Source organism: Mycteria americana (genome assembly GCF_035582795.1).
Source record: "Mycteria americana isolate JAX WOST 10 ecotype Jacksonville Zoo and Gardens chromosome Z unlocalized genomic scaffold, USCA_MyAme_1.0 Scaffold_18, whole genome shotgun sequence".
NCBI classification, from domain to species: Eukaryota; Metazoa; Chordata; class Aves; order Ciconiiformes; family Ciconiidae; genus Mycteria; species Mycteria americana.
The window spans coordinates 13,216,838-13,241,925 of NW_027445436.1; the positions used below are offsets into that span (position 1 = coordinate 13,216,838).

At 45.4% G+C, this 25,088-nt stretch overlaps 1 protein-coding gene across 4 annotated transcripts in view; it reads left to right on the forward strand.

Moving 5' to 3' along the window:
• CTIF (cap binding complex dependent translation initiation factor) overlaps positions 1-25,088 on the forward strand; it is a 156,270-nt gene that overhangs the window by 36,991 nt on the left and 94,191 nt on the right. For 2 of the 4 annotated variants that reach the window (XM_075488871.1, XM_075488872.1), the window contains exons 4-6: positions 18,524-18,646; positions 23,042-23,115; positions 24,029-24,133. In XM_075488871.1, the coding sequence (XP_075344986.1) occupies positions 18,524-18,646; positions 23,042-23,115; positions 24,029-24,133 (302 nt within the window). The remainder of the gene's footprint in view (positions 1-18,523; positions 18,647-23,041; positions 23,116-24,028; positions 24,134-25,088) is intronic. The other 2 variants (XM_075488873.1, XM_075488874.1) reach the window with 1 other exon arrangement.

Below are 25,088 nucleotides of genomic sequence, written 5' to 3' on the forward strand. Positions count from 1 at the left end.
TGGGCAGGTGGCTGCGAGAAGGTGGTCTGTTCATGGAGGATCTCATGAGATACATTTCATGAAGTCCTGGTGCACTGAGAAAATCCTGGCCTCACAATTACATTCAGCTCATCTATAATTCTCCTTGTTTCCTACTGTGAACGCTTTTGTTTGCTGCATGGCATTGCTGTGCTCCACTAAGCCCCGCTGCATTTGAGCGATACCCCCCAGAAGGTCTGCTAGCACCGTGTGAGCCTCTGGGGTGAAGACCACTCAATCAATGTATGCAAGATACTCTCTGAGCACCGTATTGCCTCTATAAATGAGGAAAGTTTAGATAATGGAATAATTTTAAATCTTTTTATGTTTGGATTTTTTTTTTCTAAAAAACCCAGTGGGAAGATTTTATATAATACTTCATTTGCATTCCCCTTGTGAGGCTGTTGCAAGTAGGAAGCTCTTTGATATATTTCTGAGAGCAATTCATTAAGTAAAAGACTTCTGGTATGGTATGTATTTAGAGAGCCAGCGGAGCTCCTGGTACATGAAAGGCCTGGCAGCAGCTCCATCCCAGGCTCCCCTTATGTAAAGTGCATTAACAAAAACCAGAGCAACTCTGCAGGTTTGTCCCATTTCTCCAGGTGGTGGGAGAGGGAGAGCTGAAAATCCTCCTTCCTGACCAAGTCTATCCCTTCCCCCATGGTGGCTGGCTGTCACCCATCGTCACCAAGCAAAAGCCTGTGTTGTTGGCAGTAAATGGGACTGCAATTTATTTTACTGCTTATTTGCATGTGTGTCCATGTCCCACCAGGTGCAGCAGGGACTTGTTGCATGATTGGGGACCTCAGAGGCTTCTCCAGTTGATGGTCATGTTGCCTATCTACTGAGCAGTGAAGGAGCAGGCAGGGTGTGTGGATCACATCTGGATTATCCTACACCCTGCTGGTAGCACCCTTCTGCTGTCCTCCCTGAGGAGCTGGTGGTGGAGGAGATGACTTGGTTTGCCTTCCCATTGAGCCAGTAGAAACAGCAGCACGCCTGTGGCAGGCAGAGGTGGTGGGTTTCCACTCTTGGGCGTTGGTTGGACATGATTAGCTGGCCATTGGTTGGAGATGATTAGCTGGCCAGGGTCAAGAGCATCCCAAGGGCTGCACTATCAAGTTAACAGCATAAGATGTTGAGTGTCCTCCGCTGTTTGGTAGCATAGAGATGTAGAGGGCTTTGCAGGGATTGTGTGCCATTGTCACCGAGCCTGGCACGTCCTGCAAAAGGATGTCTGAACCCAAGCCCAAGCCTTGCTGATAAGGAAAGCATGAGAAGTTCCCACAAAATCAAATGTAATATCACGTGATGCTTTATCTCCGATGTCTCCATGACTCAAAGAAGCACAGTGCTGTGCTAGTGCCAAAATGTTTCCAGGCAGGAGATGCTTCGCATCGTGTGAGCTCAGACTGTAGGCAGAGGACATCTGACCTGCCTGCATCTGGGGAGGTGCAGCCAGGGGAGGTGTCTTTGACTGCTGTGCGTGGGGTGGGAGCAGAGCAGATCCACTTAAACCTTTCAGGTCCCTCTTTCATGTGTCTCATCTGAGCCTCAAAACCCCCTCCGATGATGAGCCCTTGGCTTCCAACCATATGAAGTCATGGCTGGAAAAGCTGCTACATTGCAAAAGCAAAGGCAATAGTAGGGATGGGGCGATGTGTGAAGGTTGTCTCTTGGGAAACAGCAGATTTCAATGCACAGTGGAACTTAATTTTGTAGAAAGTGGAAAAACCAAAGTATCAGTGCAGATTTCTCTTGCAATTTCAGATTTTTTTTTGCAGGCATCAGTGCTGCTTGACCACCTGGGGTCAAACACCAGGAAATCCTCCCTGACAGATGCTGCAGAGGCAGATGGCAAGGGATCACAGTCTCAGGCAGTGGCCGTGTCACTAGGTCCAGAGTTGGACTGAGGCTCCTGTGACCAGCACTGCCGTCATGTAAACTTCTCAAATCGGCGGTGAAGTCGTCCGCTTGCCGGCTTAAATCCGCTGACATCAGCAGGCAGCGTGTAATGCCCCAAATCCTTGGCTAACCAGATCAGTGCTGGAGAGTGGGTAGGCGCTGCTTGCAAAGAGGCTGGCAGGATCTCCTGACCGAAGATGTAATTCATTTCCCCCTGCTGGTAGACAGCCTGTGTCTGGCTTTAGTTGCCCATCCTTGGGTCTGGACCTGAAGCACAGTGATTTTCTTGCTCAGCAAAATGTGAGGGATGATCCTGGGGGCAGTTTGGGGTTCTCCATCTCACCGACCCGCTTGTATCATAGCCCAGGGCCAGTTTGTACACTGAATTTGGTTGAGGTTGGCCACCACACTGAAGACCTGTTGGGACAAGTGGGTGCTGGCAGATGCTGCAGTCGCTGTTGTCATTTCCAAAAAAGAGAAAGTGAAAGACAGGGAGTTACTTTGAGGCTTTGCCAGTGAATACAGGTTGGTGTAGCCCTGCCTGATGGAGGAAGAAATTAAATCTTTAAGTGGGGTGACCTGCCCATGATCAAGGAGCAGCTCTGAGAAAACCAGTCACTTAATGGTTTTCTGCCTGTAATTGCTGGGTGACACTCCCTCCGTGTAGTGAATGCAGCCCTGTTCAATTACGGTCGGAGAGGACTGCTGAGAAAGAAATCAAGTCCTTTAGCTAATATATAGGTTTAACTTTCTCTGGGACTTCTGTTCAGGATACACCTCCTGAAGCAGCACCGCCCCTTGTGAAGCAGACACCTGTTTGAGTGTCTGAAGATCTGGGAGTGAAATGCTTCACTGCTTTGCTGCCTGATTTAGGAGAACTGGTGCTACTTACAGAGGATGGAGGAAGGTGTCTTCTAGGCCTGGTGTCACTAGTGACTCACATGGGAGGACGTCTCGTCACCCTCAGTTTCCATTTGTGTAGAGCGGACAGGGTGATGCCTGTCTGCCCGTTGAAGGGGAGCCTTCCCACACTCTAGTTTCATGAAACTTGCAGTAGCTGAGTTACCTTTGAGGTCTCCATTCTTCTTCCGGATTTGGTTGAATAGGTCGACAAGTGCCGAAGCTCTTGGCAGGGAAGGGATGACATGAGCCATTTCCTCCAAGGCTTGGGCAGGGGCTTGCTGCTGGGTTTCCATGGCACATCTGAAGTTCTCGGTGCCATTCTGGGTGCTTTCAGTGCCCCTTCTCATCCTCATCCATGCACATAAATGAGCTAGCTAATACATCCTTGGCTAACACATCTCTTCTGATGTCCGGAGGGAACACAACCACACAGGCTGGGCCCTTTCATGGGGAGTCCAGAAAGATCTTGTAGGCTTAACCTCCTACTTCCAAGCCCATCAGGTCCTTTGGTCCTGTACTGTGGCACAGGTATAGGTAAAACCTTACTTTTCCTGGTAGGAGAAGAGTTCCAAGCGATATTTGGTGTCCCTTCTGCTGTGCCTTTACCAAAGCAGTGAGCAGGTACCATACCAGATTGGAGAGGGCTGGGGAAGGTGGACATGGACCTGGGGAGGGAAGGAGCAGAGCCAAAGTGGTTGGTTTTTCTGCATGATATATTTTATAAGGGTAAGTTTTCTGTTTTTCTTATAGCTTTATGCAATACATTGAGAAGAAGGAAGCTGGAAATTTGTCCCTACTAAAATGTTTAGAGTAATCTTATCTTTTTTCATAAAAGGTGCTTTTAAAATTATTAAAATAATTGTTTTCATATAAATCATTATTTTTCCATAGAAAAATTGGAGTGGTTGTTCTAGAATAGGTCTAGAAGAGCAGAGAGATTTTGCATTAAATACTTGGAGTCCGGTGTCAAAATTCTGCGTAACTGCAAGATTTAGCTGCAGCACATGAAAACCTCTGCTGTGGAAAAATCTCAAAAAGGACCTTTTACATGATAGCTGTCTTCTTTTCTGACCAGGATTAAGACTCAAAGTTTGGGAGTCATTTGAAGGACACCCCACAGCTTGGTCTAGGGAGCTCTTTGTAGGTGCAGTGGTGGAACAGTTGTTAATGCTGGGGGGTATCTCAGAGGCTCTTGTGTCCTGAGAAGTCCTCTAGCTTTCCATTGTCTTTCCTTTTCCTCTGGCCCACCTTAGGCTGTGAATGCTGTACATTGAATATAGAGATTTTTACATACAATTGACCATGAATCCCATGAAGAATCCACTGATGTCTTCAGGCCACTTAAAGCTAGTGGCATTGCCATGCTTGGTCTACACCTCTACCAACACAACCAACTTCACCCATACTTATTGTCACTGAGAGCAACCATGTAGGTGGTCACCGCGTTTCCATTTATTGTCTGTGCATTGGGGAAAGTTATCTCCTTTTTCTGCAAATGGGATTTTCAAACTTGCACTGAAGCAGCAGAAAATATTAACTCTCAAGCTGGCAAAGGGAGCGGGATTAATTAGTTCATGCTTCAAAGAGCTAGCTGCAAAGGTGAAAATTGCAGTGTAAGTGAAACATGATTATTGCTAATTAAAATGCAAATGTTAGATTTGATAGCTAGTTTCTGAAGGAGGGTGGCTGGCAGCGTTAATGTGCACAAGCCTCACTGTTCCCAAGAGGGTGCAGAGCTTGGCCAGAAGGATTGGCATGGATGAGAGCAGCTGCTGGGAATCAGTCTCTGGAGGGGGTGACGTTTCCCTCCAAGCTCCAAAGTATGGCTCAGAGATCCCATCTCCTGCTGGTAAGTGTAGACCATGAATGGTAGATGGAGGAGCCCAAATAAGAGCTGGGAACAAGAGTTCAAGGGTTGTTTGGGGTGTTGGGAGAGACTAGGAGAATCTTGGTCTTTTGAGGGCACGGCAGAGAGTAATGGGGCCAGATGATGGGGGATTGGGTTGGCAGGAGGCAAGGGCATGGGATGGAGAACTTTGTGCCATTACAACTGTTTCTTCAGCTTTTGTCAGAGCTGCAGACAAATCTGTTCCTGCAACATGCTGAATTAATTTAGCAAGAGCACTGTGTGGGAGACATGTAGGTGGCCATGCTGCAGGATGGAGGGTGAGCAGTGCTGCATCTCACCGCCGTGGAGCCTTGGCTTTCTGCTGAAGTCCAGCTGCCTGTATGGGTTTGGGATGGGGTTTTTATAGTTTTTGCAATGATGCTGGTGGAGGGGTTTTGTTCCTCGGTTGTTTTTTAAGGAACGATCATTACCTGCATACTCTCGCCTGCTTCTCCAGCATCACCCATGAGGTTGGTGTGAGCTTCCCTGCTCCCGCAGAAAGGAGGTCTGAAGAGAGGGTTCATTTTAGCATGAAAGGGCTTTATTAGAGGACAGAAAGCCACCAGAAATGTCTGGGAGAGTTTCTGGTGGACGTATTTCTGTTCTGGAGATTTGAACCCCCAACAGTAAGGTAGCAGTAAAAAGTTGTTCATCTTTGGCAATTAGTCAGAAATTTAGGTAAAATATTGAGCTTGGCTGTGCTGGTGAGTTTGAACATGAGTGTATTTAGGCCATACTCGGTTGGACTGTTTCAGCTTCAACAGAAGTTTCAACAATTTTTAGTTCAACAATTGTTATTTTTAAAATAATTTGGTTTTAAATATAAATATTAATAGGGTGTGATAAAGATAAGGAACGTGAACAGGAAAAAGCCCCCAGGCCGTGAGTTAGAGCCAGGAGACAAGCTGATTTAGTGAAAGGGTACCTGTGATTTTTATCTAACTTGTTTGTGTATCCGCTGGCTTGTCTCGGTGAGTTTGGACATTGATGCGTGGTGGTACCAATCTCCCTGTTTCTCACAAGGGTTTTATTGTGGCCAGCCACATTTCTGGAATTTGCATAACCTCAGGTTGTCTGCAGGCAACCACGACCAAAAGTTGGGTCAACTGAATATAACCGAATGGTGATGTTTATTTTCAGTGTGTCTTTTAAAGCGAAGAATGCATATGCTGACTTGGTCCCATTGTAGCATTTGGCACAGAAATTTTTCATACATGGATGAACAGGATGTTCAGTGTGTAGGATACAGTAAATTGGTAATTAATCCTTTGAACATCTAGGTGGTGAAGGTTCATTTCTCCCAACCACCTTTTCAGTTGGTGCACATCTTTCCCATGTCAAATGAGATATTTCTCACTTCTCAGGATGCCTGCAAGACTGGCTCTTCCCCAAGGCTTCCCAAAGTGGCCACCTGCCCGTGTCTCACAAGTGGCATCGATCAAGTTTTTTTTTCCCTCCGTGCCAATTTAACAACTCCTTTAACTTTGTGTCACTTGGTATTTCTCAGCCATTGGGAGATTCAGGTTGCAGTGTGGTGAGGAGGGAAGAAGGTGCTTTCTGCTGTTAGTGTAACATCTCGTGGGAATAACCACAACCTCTCAAATTGCATCTATATACAACTTGAAAACCAGTTGACCTCCTCTTTTGAAGTCAGTACTGATTTTAGGCTATAGCAACCACAGTATGTTTGAGCTTGCTTGAGACTTGCTAGGTTTGAGGATGGAGAATGTGCAGCTGGAGTAATGCAGAAACCGATGCATTTTGCTTCCAGTCCCTCGCATTGGGTAAATACTTACATGTTTCACATGTGCTAAGGTCCATGCTGGACCACTGCGTAGCATCACCTTAGGTAGCTTAGGGTCTGCTGTGCAGCTGTCTCCCTGCCCCATCCAACCCAGGTGGCGGTGGTGGAGCTGGGACCTGGTCTGTGCCCCCAAATTAGTGACCTGGACTTGGCTATCGTGTGCAAGGAGGAGTTCACGCCTTGCTCTACTGGTGAGACCTTTTGGATCTTGAAAGCCAAGGTGGCTCTGCCCTTGTCTTAGCCCATGGTGTCACCGAAACTGGGAATCAAACTCCTTAACACCAATGTAGTATTAAGAAGCAGGCATTCTTTATTGCGGCACCGGATGCACGGGGGTTCGTTCCACCTAGCGTGCATACCGCAGGTTACATCAACCAAAGCTTATATTGTCCGATTACATACATATGCATCAAATTTCCCGGAACTAATTATCATATTTGCATGGTCATTACGCATGCGTCCTTGAACTCCAAGGGGCTTCCGTGGGGGTCTCTGGTGGTCCTTGGTGGTCGTACAGGTGTGTCCTTTAGTTGACCCCTTCTTATGGGCATGCGCAATCCCACCTTGCTTATGTAACTTGCTTCCCTTCTTCATGGTGCATGGTTCCTAACAATGATTTGGCACCCTTATTCCTATTCTAACACAAACCAATTATTCTAACTACCCCTCGACTCATTGTCAAGATGGGCTGGGGCTGTACTGGGAGCATAGCAGCATGTCCATACTACTCCTTGTCCAATTGTCTTTGGGCATAGCAGCATATCCATAGCCATAGGTGTACAAACACAATATTAAAGCATTGTCTACCCCGGTCCTATCTCTCTGTTGCTTAGTTATAAAAGAACAAACTAATCACTTCGATTACATTTGGTTACATTTCCCTCTTTGGAAGTTTTGAAATAATCATCTTTTCAATACTTCCACTCTTAATCTTTCATATCTCAACATAAGCAGGTGGCTTCTCTCCCAGCATTGGTGTATGATGCTTCATTACTGATATTAAAATTGCTACAGAATTCCTAGACATTGTCAGTGTTAACATTTTCTTTAAACATTGATAAACCAAACAAATCATCAAAACAACTGTAATCAAAATGATTATTGTCTGTAACAACTCAGTTATCCATCCTTTAAGAGAAAATCCAAAATGTCCCAAAATTTGGCCTAACCAATTTGTTTGCATTTCACTCCTTAAACCTTGAGTCTGCTGTGCCACCCTCTTCATAGCATCTATTTGTTCATTCAAAGCAGCTGTAACATTTGGGATGTGCACACAGCAATCTTGATCTCTACTTTGTAGATAGCCACAAACTCCATGTAATTACAGCATGTCCAGTGCCATCCTATTCTGCAAAGTCATTCTAGATGTAGCCTGTAATTGGATATTCACATCTTTAAATCCCTTTTGTGCAGCACTAGCTAATGCCTGAACTTGGCCTGTCAGATTATACAGCCAAAATCTGTTTCTTGCTGAGGCTACCTGAGGTAGAAAGATTGATTCCAACACCCATCCTACCTTTGTTCCAGTTGACGGTTCCCTCCAAGGGTCCGGATCACTTCTTTGTTTCCTCATCTCTTCAGGCATTAAAGGTCTCTTTCTCCATAAAGGACAAAGGGTTAATATTCCCAATGTTATTTGTTTGCGAGGCCCATCTAACGATAGATGAGTAGTCCAATTTCCATCACTAAAAACCCAGACTGTGTGTCCCATAGCTGGCAGAATTTTTTGATCGCAATATACTGTTTCCCCTTTTTCAACTACTCCTGTCCGAGTATCATTAATGTTGGTAGAATAATTTCTGCACAGGCATCCTAATCTCAATGCCCTAGCGACTGGCCCTATTCTTTGGACTTCATCATCTGTGGAATCACAATTGTACACTTTAGTACAATTCCACAATGGGGTTTCCTCTGCTTTTAACCTAACATGCGTTACATTAGGGAAATTTTTCCATTTAACTTCTTGTTGCACTTTAGTGACTTTACTTTCCCATTCAATACACCATGGGTGTAGTATTAAAGTATTGATAGGCTCCGTGGTTTACAGTTTTCCAAATGGAACCTAGATAAAAACCCCAGGGTAAATAATTTCTTACTTCCTCACAAATTTTCTCAGTTATTGTTCTATTTTGCCTTTTTGTTTTCATTATTTTTTCAGAATATTTACACCATCCTATTCCTTTGTGTCCTATTAGGAAGGTTCCTTCTAATTTCCTGCATGCTTGTCTTCCTTCTGGTATTACTTTCATCTTTTCCTCAACCTTCCATTCGGGTACCAAAATTTAATTCCAATAAGTATTATTCCAACAACTAGTAAAATTTTCTTCTTCTTGTTCTGCCATTTTCTCAAAAGCTCTGGTTAAATCGAATGTCAAAATTCCCCATTCTATTGGATCTTCTGCTGACTTTGGCAGGGGTAGACAGGCCGTAATTTGACTGGTATTCTGCATTTTCCCAAAGGATTGGATTAACTGTAAAACAACATTTCCATGTACAGTATCGGGGCATTTACACAACCACAACATCAATACAAACACCAAACAAACCTCACACATTTCTCTTAAATTTCAGTCTCAACTGAAACAGGTTGTCAGCAACACCTGGTGAGGTCCTTTCCACTTCTCTTGCAATGGTTCAGAACTCCATGTCTTTACATACACAAAATCTCCTGGTTGATACCGGTGCACAGGGGTGTCCAGAGTGAGTGGTCCATTCAATACAATATGTCGCCAGAGCTTGGTAAGTGTTTTACCTAAAGAAATCAGATACATCTTTAAATTTGTTTCCCCAATCCCTCTAATTTCTCCTGGAATCCATGGTATCTGATAGGGTTTCCCATACAATATTTCATATGGGCTGATCCCATCTTTAGATCTTGGTTGGATTTGGATCGTTAAAAGGGCCAATGACAATGCTTGTGGCCACTTTAAGGATACCTCTTGACATAATTTGCTAATTTGTCTTTTTAAAGTTTGATTCATCCTTTCTATTTTTCCGCTAGACTGCGGTCTCCATGGGGTATGTAGATCCCATTTAATACCCCAAAATTTACTCAACTGTTGTACTACATCTGCTACAAAATGTGGTCCTCTATCAGAGGACATTCCTATCGGTACCCCAAACCTTGGAATTATTTCCTTTAACAATACTTTAACTACTTCTCTAGCCTTGTTGGTATGGCAAGGGAAAGCTTCCGGCCAACCAGAAAAGGTATCAATCAATACTAACAAATATCTGTAACCATTTTGTTTTGGTAACTCAGAAAAATCAATCTGCCAGTAGTCCCCAGGGGAATTTCCCTGCTTAAGAACACCAAGGGGTGGTCTCTTCCGATTCAGAGGATTATTTTTCAAACAAATGTGGCATTTCGCTATTATTGATTTCACTATCCCTGTCATTCCCACACAGATAATTGATTTCTGTAAATCCACAATCATCGCTTCAATTCCCCAATGTGTTTCTCTCTGTTTTTCCTCTGCTATTTTTATCATTATTTGTGGGGTAACTATGACTTGCCGGGTGGGTGTTACCCACCATCCATCCTCATTTTCTACTGCTCTCAACTGTTCTGCCAATAATCTATCCAACTTACCATAATTTGGTTTCGGGGTTGGAAGTTTTACCTGTTTTACTGGTACCAGGGCAAGGATGCTTTGCTCGGCTGCCTCTCTAGCAGTTTTATCAGCCAATCGGTTGCCCACATTTACCACGGTTTGTCCAAATTGATGTGCTTTACAATGCATTACCACTACTTCCTTGGGCTGCTGGATGTCCTGGAGGAGTTGAAGAATTTCTTCCTTGTATTTAATGGGCAATCCTTGAGCTGACAACAGTCCTCTTTCCTTCCAGATAGCTCCATGTGTGTGAATCTGCTTTCTGTGCTGGTGTATTCACAGGGAGAGCTTCAGCTTTCATCACCCGGGTGGTGGTGACCACTGCATACCCCGCCATTCATTTTCCATCTCGGACAAAGCTGCTTCCATCTGTAAACAGCTCCAAATCAGGATTAGGCAATGGTTCGTCCTTCAGGTCCTGTCTGCTAGAATATACCTGTTCAATAGTTTGCAAACAATCATGGTGTAAAGACTCACCCATTTCCGAGCTCAAAAACATTGCTGGGTTCACTGCTGCTGTAGTTTTAAGTTCCACATCGTCCTGTTCCAAGAGAGTGACCTGGTATTTGAGCATGCGGCTCGGGGACAGCCATTGCCCCCCTTTTTGCTTCAAGACAGAAATTACCATATGTGGGACATAAACCGTAATTTTCTGCCCCATGGTTAATTTCCTTGCTTCTTGGATTAAGAGTACAGTTGCTGCCACAGCTCGCAAGCATCCAGGCCAACCCTTGCTGACATTATCCAATTGCTTAGAAAAATACCCAACGGCCTGTTTCCAAGTTCCTAATTTTTGAGTCAACACACCCAAAGCAAGATGTTATCGCTCATGTACAAACAATTCAAAAGGCTTTGCTAAATCTGGGAGTCCTAACGCAGGTGCAGACATCAGAGCCTTCTTCAGATTTTTAAAAGCTGTCCGACACTCAGGTGTCCACAACAGGTGATTCTCCTGGGATCCTTTCAAAGCTTCATAAAGAGGTTTTACTAACAGTCCATAATTGAGGATCCACAATCGACCACCACCCGACCATACCCAAAAATGTCCGCAATTCCCGTATTGTTCTGGGTTCTGCAATTTGACAAATTGCTTCCTTTCTGCCTGCTCCCAATCTTCTTTGTCCTTGTGAAATTTCAAAGCCTAAATATATCACAGTCTCTTTCCCAATCTGGGCCTTGCTTTTTGATACTCGGTATCCTGCTTGTCCCAAAAAATTCAACAAGCTGATGGTCACTTGTAAACAGTCTTCCTGAGTCTCTGCTGCTATCAAGATGTCATCTACATACTGCAATATTATTCCTTCTGAATTTTCTTTTTTCCACACTTCCAATTCCTTTGCCAACTGATTACCAAATATTGTAGGACTATTTTTGAACCCTTGAGGTAGCACCGTCCAGGTGAGTTGTGTCTTGAGTCCAGTGGTGGGGCTTTCCCATTCAAAGGCAAATATTACCTGGCTATCTTTGTCTAGAGGTATGCAGAAGAAAGCATCCTTGAGATCAAGTACAGTAAACCACTTCTGTTTTTCTTTTAAGGATGTCAGCAAGGTATATGGGTTAGCTACTACTGGGTAAATGTCTTGAACAATCTGATTCACGGCTCTTAAATCTTGAACTAACCTATATTCCTTGCCATTCTGCTTTTTTCACTGGCAATATCAGGGTGTTATATTCTGATTCACACTCTATCAATAATCCATAATTCAAAAATTTCATTATTAATTCTTCCAACCCCTTTCTAGCTTCCCACTTAATAGGATACTGTTTTTGTCTTACCGGTTTACTTCCAGATTTTAGAACAACTTTTACTGGTTCCGCCAATTTAGACCGACCTGGTATTCCACTAGCCCATACCAAGGGTGTTACTGCATCCTCCACTTCTGCAGGAATTTCCTCCGTCCCTGGTGTATCCTGTAACATAAAAATCTTTGCCTCCACGGCTTTTGACTCAGGTATTAACAGCTGTGTCTCCACATTTTTAAAAATTATTTTGTGCATTCAATGTACTCAATATATCTCTTCCTAACAAAGGTGATGGACATTCTGGCATATACAAAAATTGATGTCACCCATGGCTTTCCTAATTTGAATTTCAAAGGTTGTAAAAATGGCCGATTTTCCTTCCACCCTGTCGCCCCAACAACACTTATAGTTTTGTGACTAAATCCCCCTTTGCATATATTTAATACCGAATATGTTGCCCCTATATAAACTAAAAATTCTACTTCATCATTCCCCAGCTTTAACGTAACCAGGCGTTCAGCTAGGGTTGACTCCCCCGGTCTCCTTCAGTCCTCATCATTCAGAGTCATCAACTTAATTGCCTGTAGCGAAGGATCCAATTCCCTCACTTTGGGACATTCCTTTTTCCAATGTCCCCTCTCCTTACAGACAGCACACTGATCTTCTGCCAGCCAGGGAGGTCTAAACGGAGGTGCTGCTCCTCCTGATGGTCCTCCTCTTCCCCTACCTATTCCTATTTTCCCTGCTCCTCTTCCTCTCCCAACTACTCCTATTAAAGCCACAATCAACTTCCCCTCCCTCAGATTTTCCCTTTGTGCCTGTCGCGACTCCTTTTCTTTTTCCCTATTATTAAATACTGTCCAAGCTACTTCTAACTTTTTCCCTAAATCTCTGGAGTCCAGCCCTTCTAATTTCTGGAGTTTCCTTCTGATGTCCGGGGCTGATTGCCCCATAAAGACACCAGCCAATTGCACCGCTTCCTCCGGCTTCTCTGGATCCAAATTAGTATATTTTCTGGCAGTTACCTTTAATCTTTCTATAAACACAGATGGGGATTCATTAGGTTCCTGTTTAATTTCATATAGCTTAGACCAATGGATTGCTTTTGGCATAGCATGTCTAACACCAAATAAATCCATCTTTGATATCTTGTCAACAGCCCTTGGGGTCCTGGCTGATTAGGATCCCATTCCGGGTCTGTAGTAGGGAAATTTTGATCTATTGTCCCTTGCAAATCCCCATTTGCATGTGCCCCTTCTACCTGCTTTTGAGCAGCGTTGAGCACCATTCTTTTCTCTATGCTATCTAACAAAGTGTCCATTATCACCTGCAAATAATTCCAATCAGGATCCTGAGTTCTGATTATAATTTCAAATACCTTAGCTACTTTTTCCGGATCTTCCCGATAGATACCTGCTGTCTCCTTCCAAGATCTTAAATCGGTTATAGAAAATGGAACCTTCGCTATTACTGGTCCATCATTCCCTACTGCCTGTCGGAAAGGTGCTTGAAAAACTTCCCCAACCTCTCCTTGACGTGCTCTAGTTCTTCCTGCAATAGGACTAAAATGATTTCCCTGGGCTTGTCCTCCTTCTGCCTGGCCCCCTCCAGCTGGTGCCACAACCTATTCCTCATTATTATTTCCACCTTGATAGTCCCCAAACCTCTGTCTGGGGGCCACCATTAATTCTAAATCATCCTCCTCCTTTCCACATTTCAAACACCTTTTCCCAGTACTACAAGCCAAGCACCACCGCTTTAAAATCCTTCCTCCTCCTTGTTTCTCTGAAGCTAATATCATAGGATCCTGCAGAATTACTCCACACTGCTTCTGCCACGCCAGATGATTCCGCAATGTAAAGAACAAATCAACATAGGACACTTCATCCCATTTACCCTTCCGCCTACAAAACAGCATTAATTGCAAGATGGTATTATACCTCAATGTACTGTTCTTTGGCCATTTTTCCCCACTATCCAAAGTATACAATGGCCACCAACGATTACAATATTCAATCAATTGTTTCCGAGTTAGTGGATCTCCTCCTAGATTTTTCCAATGCCTTAATATACAGCTGTCGTGGTTTAGCCCCAGCCGGCAGCTAAGCACCACGCAGCCGCTCGCTCACTCCCCCTCGGTGGGATGGGGGAGAGAATCGGAAGAGCAAAAGTAAGAAAACTTGAGGGTTGAGATAAAAACAGTTTAATAGGGAAAGCAAAAGCCGCACACACAAGCAAAGCAAAGCAAGGAATTCCTTCGTTACTTCCCATGGGCAGGCAGGTGTTCAGCCATCTCCAGGAAAGCAGGGCTCCATCAAGCGTAACGGTTACTTGGGAAGACAAACGCCATCACTCCAAATGTCCCCCCTTCCTTCTTCTTCCCCAGCTTTATATACTGAGCATGACGTCATGTGGTATGGAATAGCCCTTTGGTCAGTTTGGATCAACTATCCTGGCTGTGTCCCCTCCCAGCTTCTTCTGCACCTGGCAGAGCACGGGAAGCTGAAAAGTCCTTGACTAGTACAGCAGCAACTAAAACATCTCTGTATTATCAACACTGTCTTCAGCACAAATCCAAAACATAGCCCCATACCAGCCGCTACGAAGAAAATTAACTCTGTCTCAGCTGAAACCAGGACAGTATCCACCCCTTATTCCATACCATTTACGTCATGCTCAGGTCTCACACTATCCAATACATTCTCATTACCCACCATCACCCTTCCCATCCTTTGATATAATACACACATATCATTCCCTTAGTCTATGGACCACCCCTACAAAATATTTGATAAAATGACCATAAATGTCCACAAAATGTCCACTGAGTTCATTTAGTCCATGACTTTGGGCTTCATCTCTTATGGTTGTTACTCAGGACAGGAGAGGTGGTGTGTTTCTTGGGGTTATTGGGCACCAAAACCAGCTCAGGTCAGGTCACTGCTGCACTTGCACTGCTTCTTGTAAGGCTTCTCCTCCATTTGTTCAGGTGGTTCCGGCTGTAGTAATTCCTATAACATGCAACTCAAATCATGGGTTACAACAATTTAAAGGTATTTCTATTACAATGTCCACCCCTGGTCCTTTTGGGCCAGGATATAGGGTTTAACATTGCAATAAACTCCTCCCCTTGCTCCTAGCCTGGCTAGCAACAAGGGGTTCCTGCTATAGTAATTCCCACAACATGCAACTCAAATCCCGGGATACAACAATTTAAAGGTATTTCCGTTACAATCTCCACCCCTGGTCCCTTTGGACAGACCATCAGGTTTAACATTGCAATGAAGTCCTCCCCTTGCCCCTGCTCCAGCTTGGACTTATCCACAGAATGCAGTACCTTCAGAAGTAAACTTGCTCCAACATGGCCTCATGCACAGCCACTGATGCTTCAAGGTGTACCTGCTGCAGCATGGACTTCATCCACAGCCACAGATGCTTCGAGGTATACCTGCTGCAGCATGGACTTTATCCACAGCCACAGATGCTTCGAGGCGCACCTTATCCAGCGTGGACTTATCCATGGGCACAGACGCTTTGGGGTGTCCTGCTCCCACGTGGATTCATCCACAGGTCACAGTCCCTTCGACTCGAGTTCACACTGGAGTTCCAGCCTGTCCAGTACAGCAGCACAGAAACAGCAGCAATGCCCTGGCCATCTGCCAGCCCAGACGCAAGGCCATTGCTGTTATCAAAGTGTTCCCAGGCACAGCACAGTAAGACGATCAGCAGTACAGCAGCACGGCAAGCAGTGAAAGCAAAAAGCAGCCACTAACGAGCCCTAGGCTCTAACATACAGTAAGGCAAGCAAGCCTATGGCAAGCACAGAAGCCTGCTGATTAATAGCTAAACAGCAATAACAGCTATAAATTCTATCTGGCACATTCCAATCAAATCTGTCATTATCTCAAACCCTCGAGCCCCACGTTGGGCGCCAAAAAGGACTGTCGTGGTTTAGCCCCAGCCGGCAGCTAAGCACCACGCAGCCGCTCGCTCACTCCCCCTCGGTGGGATGGGGGAGAGAATCGGAAGAGCAAAAGTAAGAAAACTTGAGGGTTGAGATAAAAACAGTTTAATAGGGAAAGCAAAAGCCGCACACACAAGCAAAGCAAAGCAAGGAATTCCTTCGTTACTTCCCATGGGCAGGCAGGTGTTCAGCCATCTCCAGGAAAGCAGGGCTCCATCAAGCGTAACGGTTACTTGGGAAGACAAACGCCATCACTCCAAATGTCCCCCCTTCCTTCTTCTTCCCCAGCTTTATATACTGAGCATGACGTCATGTGGTATGGAATAGCCCTTTGGTCAGTTTGGATCAACTATCCTGGCTGTGTCCCCTCCCAGCTTCTTCTGCACCTGGCAGAGCACGGGAAGCTGAAAAGTCCTTGACTAGTACAGCAGCAACTAAAACATCTCTGTATTATCAACACTGTCTTCAGCACAAATCCAAAACATAGCCCCATACCAGCCGCTACGAAGAAAATTAACTCTGTCTCAGCTGAAACCAGGACAACAGCCTAGAGGGGATGTTCTCGGGATCCTCCCTTCCAGCGATTGCTGACTTCCCATTATAAAATAATACGACAACACAAAAACATAGAGACTATATCCGAACACACAACAAATCCGTAGTTCCAAAATCCAGACCAAAATTCAAAGACCAATATGACAACACAAAAACATAAAAACTATATCCGAACACACAACAAATCTGTAGTTCCAATATCCAGACCAAAATTCAAAGACCAATAGCCAGTTGGGGACTCTAACCCCTTAAGTGGGACTTGAACCCTTTTGGGGACTCTAACCCTGACCCTTTAGCCAGAGCTCCACAGGCTTTTGCCTAGCAGAGATTAGCTACCTTAGGTACCTTTTTAGCCCAACCCTGCATAGCTTTTGCTGCGCCTTACAGGCAGGCAACCAACCCTTGTTACCGGTATACTCAGAAAGAATGCCTTATTACCTTGTTCCAGGGGATCTTGCTCAGAATTCTTCGGTCTGGGGATCGGAGGTTCTCCCCGAGAATCCCTCGGTGCCGGCTGGAGGTCCTGCGATCCCTCAGATCCATCGAAATTCAGAAGCAGGGTCCCATCTGGGTCGCCAAAACTGTCACCGAAATTGGGAATCAAACTCCTTAACACCAATGTAGTATTAAGGAGCAGGCATTCTTTATTGCGGCACCGGATGCACGGGGGTTCGTTCCACCTAGTGTGCATACCACAGGTTACATCAACCAAAGCTTATATTGTCCGATTACATACATATGCATCAAATTTCCCGGAACTAATTATCATATTTGCATGGTCATTACGCATGCGTCCTTGAACTCCAAGGGGCTTCCGTGGGGGTCTCTGGTGGTCCTTGGTGGTCGTACAGGTGTGTCCTTTAGTTGACCCCTTCTTATGGGCATGCGCAATATCACTTTGCTTATGTAACTTGCTTCCCTTCTTCATGGTGCATGGTTCCTAACAATGATTTGGCACCCTTATTCCTATTCTAACACAAACCAATTATTCTAACTACCCCTCGACTCATTGTCAAGATGGGCTGGGGCTGTACTGGGAGCATAGCAGCATGACCGTACTACTCCTTGTCCAATTGTCTTTGGGCATAGCAGCATATCCATAGCCATAGGTGTACAAACACAATATTAAAGCATTGTCTACCCCGGTCCTATCTCTCTGTTGCTTAGTTATAAAAGAACAAACTAATCACTTCGATTACATTTGGTTACAATGGCAGTGTCCACAGAGACTCGGGTAGTTCCACAAGGATGTCTGAGACATGAGAAGCCCTCTTTAAGTGTCAGCTCTCACACCAGTCCTGAAACACATGCTCCCCTTTGTATTTCCCAGATTTTCAGAGTACTTGAAAGAGTTGAATATTCTGCACTCTGTGATTTCATGGTTTTTTAATCATCTTAGGTCACTTCAAAGGTCTTTCCCAAGCCTCTGAGCAAAGCTTTTGGAGCAATTACCCTGACAATATCCACCGCTCTCCCCAAGCACCCTCTGGGATGTTTGGGTAGATAGGGCTGGTCCGGTGAGTTATTCTGGTTTTCAGATGACTCATCTTGCCCTGAGGGCTGCTGGCTGAACAAGAAACCTGCAGGTTGCTTGACAGCAGAACAAGTGTTAGGAGAATAAAGGAGAACATTGGGGACAGGTCCTTAATAGGCAAAAATAGTTATTTGTGTAATGTGTCTTCTGGTGAACTCCAAGTGTTTTCAGGTATGTGAGTAGCTGGACTCCAACGGTGGGCTGAGCAGAGAGAAAAACTGACTGAGAAGTTGATTTGGGCTTGGGAGGGGAATTAAGGATATATAAGCAGTTTTAGAGGATGTGGGATTGCTGAATATGCATAATTAATCCTCATGAAGATACAGGAGGTAAGTATTATTTTTCTCCATGCATAGACTAGAGCACTAAAGCCAAATCTTATCTTCATTGAAGCCTCCCACAATGTCATCCCTTTGCAATGTGTAAATAGAACATGTTAAAGGACTCCAAGAAGGCCCCATGCATGGGCATGGTTTTGTAGATGCTTACATGTGTGGTCTGGGAGCTGGAGCTCTCCTGGCTCACTGGGTTGGTGGTTTTTGCGGGTGTGGGACAGCATTGCCCTTGACTAAAGCGAGCTGTTTGTTGTTTCCAGGAAGAGTGGGATCACAGCAGCAGTGGGAGCACAGGATCCCAGCCAGGGTTGGGCTCCAGGCGTGAGTCTGGATCCAGGTCTGGCAGCCGCAGGAGAAGCAGCCAGTTCAGGCAATCGACCAAGGTATACCTGGTAGCGATGTGCTGAAATCATGTCCTTTGCTTGCTCTTTATTGGAGGCATCCTCCTAACGACGTGTTTTGTGTGTGCGTCTACACGTAGGGTGTGAGTGCGTGTCAATTATGAAGGACACCTCAGAGACCTACTTAATTCATGCATAATGTGTGACCTGGGTGCTGAGGGCTGTAGCTGTTCTTCAGCCTCAAGAAGTCTGTTGAGGTGTGCTGAGTGCCTTAATATTGGGAAAGAAGTCCCTAGTCAGCTGGTTTAGTGCAAAGGAAATTAGTTTTTTTTCTTTATTTGAAGTCTTGGAGTATTTTAATTTTGGGAAATTAAGAGATGTCTGTAATTATTTTTTGGCAAGTCTTCATTAGAAGTTGATATATGAGAGGACACCACATGGTGTTAAATGGTGACCTTGAGTCCAGCTGCTTTCCGTGGGAGCAGTCAGCAGGGCTAGATGGGGAGTTACTTCTTGCCCTTCTTGCCCTTCTTGCCCTGCAAAAGACATTAAGAATTTGCTTTTGATTTGGTTTTAGGTCCATTCCTTGAACTCAGACCAGGGACCTCTTCTGCATGTTTTAGTCAGCCTCTGTCCTCCTCTCTCCTCTTGGAGTTGCTCTACTTCTGCGCGCGTGAGCGTTGGTTGTGCCAGAAGTGGAGGATGGACTCTGGGAGATTTGGGGCCAGTGGCCAAAGTTCTGGTCCATTCATCCATCTCATCCATCCCGAAGAGCTTGAGGAAATAGGCTGTCCTCCTGAGCCATGCTGTGGTGGGAGAGGACCTGCAGAACCGTGTCGTTGCTGGAAAGTGATGGTCCTTTCTGGGAGGAGCGAGACTCAACATATCCCTTTTTCTTTGAGCAGGGACAATAATGTCTTCCTCAAAATGTCTATATTTTTCTTATGAAAACTTGCAGTTTTCAACAAGCAAACCTTTAATCAGAGCCTTTTCAGACATTTTTATATCTAGCTATCTTTTTTGTTTTCTACCAAAGTGCAGCCAGGGGTTGTAGGCAGCTGAGAAGGAGGAAAGGTGGGGGAATCTTCTCAAAGGTAGAACTGAAAAATGCTTAAGAAGTAAAACACATGACACAGGATAATCCCTGAATTTATACCATGGACTCAGCCGACCACTTGGCATTGTTCTACATTAATGCTAAGCACAGCAATGAGCTAACGCTGTTGCAATCGTGTGACGAAGAGCATGATTTTGTATTTGTAGTGGTTTGCTGGAGGATGGTAATGAGGAGCGGCGAGAGGAACTGGTGGGACGCTGAGCTGGGCTTTGAAAAGCTGCTGCATGCATGCAAACGCCGACTTTGTGGGGAATTTGCTGAAGCTGCATGCATGGGTAAACAGTCCACATGGCTGGTGGCATGGTCCATCCCTCTGTTTGTGTGGGCAGCGGTGGATGGCGATGATGTGTGCTCACAGGGGCTGGAGGACAGAGGTTATGGACGTGCATTTAAACCATACTGGGTGTAGGATCGGCTTTACCGGATCTCTGATCATTCTGGGTATTTATGTCGTTCTTGTCAGTGTGTCTCTCAATCATCATTCCTGGTGGCTTAATTAATTTTCAGCAGTACTAACCCCTTCACAGTGAAAATTATTATCTAAAGCTGGGGGTTGAGTCATTGGGAGCTTCAAGTTAAAACTGCTTACAGTTATAATTGCAGTCCTAAGGGAACTGACAGCAAGTCACTTCTTTTCTTAAATACATGCAATTTTTTTTTTTTGTCCCTGGCCTTGAGAACTGGCTTTTTTAAAGTCTTATTATTAAGTCTTGGTACCATGCTGTGATCATTTTAGTAAGCGCTCTGCAGCGCAGGTTCACTTGGGCAGCAAGCATGCTCCCTGCCTTGCGAGTCGAGACAGAAACTGGTTATAAAGACGTCATTGAAGACCGAAAGGACATCTCAAAATGACCATAGTGACTCATGACTTAATGACAAGTTGCATTATTGTTTGGCCCTGGCGCTGTCTTTATGGAGTCTGGCTAATGCTTGGAGCATCTCTGAGAGGTCATGGGGACATCGTCTAGGAGGACCAGGAGTTGCAGCCAGGTTTGGGTGGGAGCATCCAACTGCTGCCTAGAAGCTTGCACCTGTCTGACCTCCTGCACCACCTGAACCATCGCTGCAATTTCCCCTAATTGCTGGGATTAGTGCTGGGGCTGACCTGCCTATGCTCACCGGTAGAGCACCAATGAGCTGATGCGCCGAGGAGATGCAGGGGAGCTGAGTGGGACAGCTTGTGCTGCCTCTGCTTACGCCACGGATTAGGAGGTGTTGGTGCCAAGGCTCTCCCTCCACATCCAAACAGATTTCAAGCCGAGCATTGGATGGTAATTGCTAGACACTTTATTTCAGGGCTCAAGAAGGGGCTCTTCAGAAGCCCTGTACCAAGCTGAATTTGGGCAACAACTTTAGGACACAACCTGTTGCACTGGGAACCCACATTATCTTAAATTTTTGCTATTTAATATCTTTGTTGCTGATTTGTCTCAGCCTCATTGCAACTGGTTACATGTTCCCAGTCTTTCTCCCTGAACCCTAATACTTCACTCTTAGGAAATCCTATTGTAGCTGGCTCATTGACAGGTTCTTAAAATATCCCATGTCCATAGGAAATGGAAAGAGAAATGGATCTGTCTGCAAGAAGAGGTATCTTTTCTTTGGATGATAACTATAACGACCTGCACATGTCTATTCTCATTATACTGCATGGGGATGCTTCTAAGGATTTAGAAAACTAATTTGTCTCCTTGGTGGAAGAAAATTTTGCTTACATTTGCCTAAAATAAAAAGCTCAGCTTCCATAATTGATCATGAGAATTTTATATATTTCTGGTAGTTTGTTTCTGTGCAGAGACATGTTGACCTGCAGATCCCCGGAAGTTAAAATCATAATCCATAGACCCCTTGGAGGAGACAAAAAAGGGAGCAATGTGGCTGTGTTTGGAGTATCTGGTGTCTAAATTGGTTGTTGTGCTGGGAATGGCTGCGAAATGTGACCATCTGTAGTGTGCACCAAGGATGCGCGTCCTGCTTGTTGGGAAAAGATTGCTCACTTTATGGGCAGATTGAGGTCTGGGACTTCAATAAGAAATGGTCAAATTTTTATGAGTTTTTAGTGTCTCGGTTATTATTAATAATATTTGAAAATGGCAGAAGTTATAGGATGGGGAATATATGGAAGCCACCTTCTCCAGTACGTGTTTCACCAGAGTGGGACGATTTGGGCTGAAATACTTAAATAATCTGAATATATGCAAGATTATGAATAATTTGAATATGTGTAAGAAATGTTGGGGGAATATTGGTAATATGGGATTCCCTATTTGTAATGCATTTACGTGTCCATCCCATATGAGTCTGAGTCAAGTCTGATTTCTTGAATGGCAAAATCCAACCTGCTTTACTTCACCTGTAAAGAGTGGAGAGGGCAGCCCTCTTTCTGCAGGGAGGACACATGTAGGCTGATGACTGTAAAGGGGCCATGAAGGACAAGTGTGAAGTCTTTGCTTTAGATGCTCTTGCTTTGTGTCGCCAGTTTTGCCAAAAGCAGCTGCATGGGAAAATTCAAGGTGCTTTGCAGTTTGCTGGAGTTTTCTCATAATTCCCACCTGATTATACCGTGATGCTTTTGCTTCTCGGGGAAGGAACCATCACCTTAGTGTTGGTGGGGCATGTACCAGAATGACCATGTAAACTCATTTGCTGGTATGCATGGCAGAGGTGGCACAGTGCAGGGTTCTGATGTCCCCCGCCCGTTGTTAGAGCAAGGAGAAGTCATGCCACCATGACTCCTTGAAGAAGCAGGACAGCTTTCCCCATCCGTATTGGTGACAGCAGGCTCTGGTAGCTGCTGGTGAAGAGTATCTCCATCCTTGGAGATATTCAAAAGCCATCTGGATGTGGTCTTGGGCACCTGGTTGTAGGTGGCCCTGCTTGAGCAGGAGGGATGGACCAGATGAGCTTCAGAGGTCCCTTCCCACCTCAACTGGTCTGTGACTCTGAAGCTGAGTGCCTTCATGGCTGGGATGTCAACCTGCCCGCTGGACCTTGGTGGGTCTTGGAGGTTGTGGATGGTGGGGTAGGAGGACAGGGCTGGAGTCAGAGCTGAGCCTATGTGTTGCCTGCTCCGTGTTGTCCACAGCTTTGTGTCCCCAAGGCTGAAACTGTGTCACTGCTTGCCTTCACGGTGCGCTTTTGCAGTGGGCGAGGGGACTCTGCGTTGCAGTGAGCGTGGATTCACATGGGAGTGGAGGAGCCCACATGCAGAGCCGGGACACCTCCACGGCTGGCGGCAGGAGAGGCTGTGCCGGGCTGTGCCATGGTCCGGATAGCACCACATGCCTTCCAGCAAGTAACCGCCTTTCCCTCCCTCCTAGAATGGCAACAAGGAGAGCTCCCTTGACATGCTGGGCACAGACATCTGGGCTGCCAACACCTTTGACTCCTTCAGGTAAGCTGGTTTTAAAACACTTTAAGAGAGAGACAGACTGTGCCCTCTCTTAGCCTTTGCCCACGTGTCTGTCCTGCCGGTACCCAGGCACCAGTGAGTACCCTGCCGGTACTCACGTCTCTGCTCCTCCTCCTTCCCATCCCCATTTAACCCATGGCACTAAGCACAATCAATCTACTTAAAGCATCCTATGTGCTTAGGAGAGGCCGCTGGATGGGTTTGCAGTCCAAACATCTGAAACCGATACTGATATGATTACTTGTAATCATCTGAGAGTTGTGCAGGCAAGACTTGAGGCAGCTCTGAGCTACTGCTCCAGGACTTTTTTTCTTCCATTAATTGGTGGTGCGATCATGCATTGGCTTCACAGCTGCTGAGAAGAGCTCTTCAGCTGCTGCTTCAATGCAGGGAAAGTGGTGAAATATGCTTTCTGTCCAGTTTTATGCATATCTCTCTCTGTGCCTGGAGCACTGCAAGAGTCTGCAGGGGTTGAGTTCCCACCTGGAGCTTGCTCCAGGCCGTTGGAGAGAGCAGGTTGTGCAGGACCAGAGAGAACATCTCCATTGCATGGACCAGACCACTACCTGTTGCGATACCCCCTTGATACAGAGAGCACGTATAGTTATCAAGGTGTGTGCTGCATCATGCTGCATCATACATCAAAACTAGAGGTTTAGTGCAAGCAATAGGAGCTCAGCATCTCCAAAAAATCGGAAGAAATGAAAAGAAACGTGATGGAGCAGTGTGAAGGTTGGAGGCCCGCATCCACGTGCTCTGTGGCAGGGAACGGTGCCTCCAGAAGTACCAGCTTTCCTCGTCTGCAGGCTCCGATGTGCCTTCTGCTCTTCAGCTCGGTGGTGTTTAATTAGTAGTGGACTTTCTTTCTTTGTCTTTCCCTGTTTTTCTCTCCTAGTGGTGCGACGTGGGACTTGCAGCCTGAAAAACTAGATTTCACCCAATTTCACAGAAAGTTGCGAAACACCTCCAAACACCCTCTGCCTCACATAGACAGTGAAGGGTGAGTGCCATGTGTGCAATACCGTGCTCTCCAGCAAGGTCTCCAACTTCTCTCTTGCAGAGGGAACACTAGCTTGGTGGCATGGCTCACGTGGAGGACATGGGGAAGAGGTGCTGGACCACATACGGGGTTTGAGGATGCCACGATCAGTCTATCTGGCTCCTCTATCATCTGGTTCTGGGCTGGAGCAGAGCTGCTCACTGTATTTTGCATTGCTTGGTAGAGTTCAGTCTTTAAACCACGTTGAATCCAAGTCTCCTGGATCCAAGTCTCCTAGATTTAAACATCTCTGAATACTGGAGGAAAGATCCTGGCTTAGTGCTGATCCCAGTTACAGTTCCCACAAGTGACAGGGCTTCTGCTGTTCTCCCCAGCAAGACTTCAGGGAAGGAGAGAGCATCACTGTGATCCATGTAGATCCAAGTGTTCATCCCCCATCTGCTAGCCATAAAACTGTGAAAACATTAAACAGGTCCTTTTGGTGGTGACAGCCTCCAGGGGCTTCCACAGTATTGCTGAATTCCTCTTTGGTTGTTGGTTGGTCAAGCCAAATAAATGCATACTGGCACCAAGTGGATCACCGATGTTGCTTAGATGGACATCACCATTTCTCTGCAGATTCTCTGCAGATTGAGAAACAATCATAGTATGTTTTTTCCTCTCCTTATCGTTCAGTCCTGGTGGTTAACGCACTGGCAGCGCTATTCAGGGCTGCAGGCAGTATTACCTGTCCTGTTATCCCAAGTTATGACAAGGCTTCAACTCATCCCTGACGCAACTCACTGCAAATCTCTGCTAAAGAAAAAATAGAGTAAGAACTCTATAACCACATTTTATCCCATCAAATTTTTGTCCTTTTTTCCTATTCATTAATCATTTCCTGCCCATAGAGAAAGGAAAAAAAATCAGAACGGGTCTAAAAGATGGGGTTGAGAAGATTGCAGGTAACTTCTCA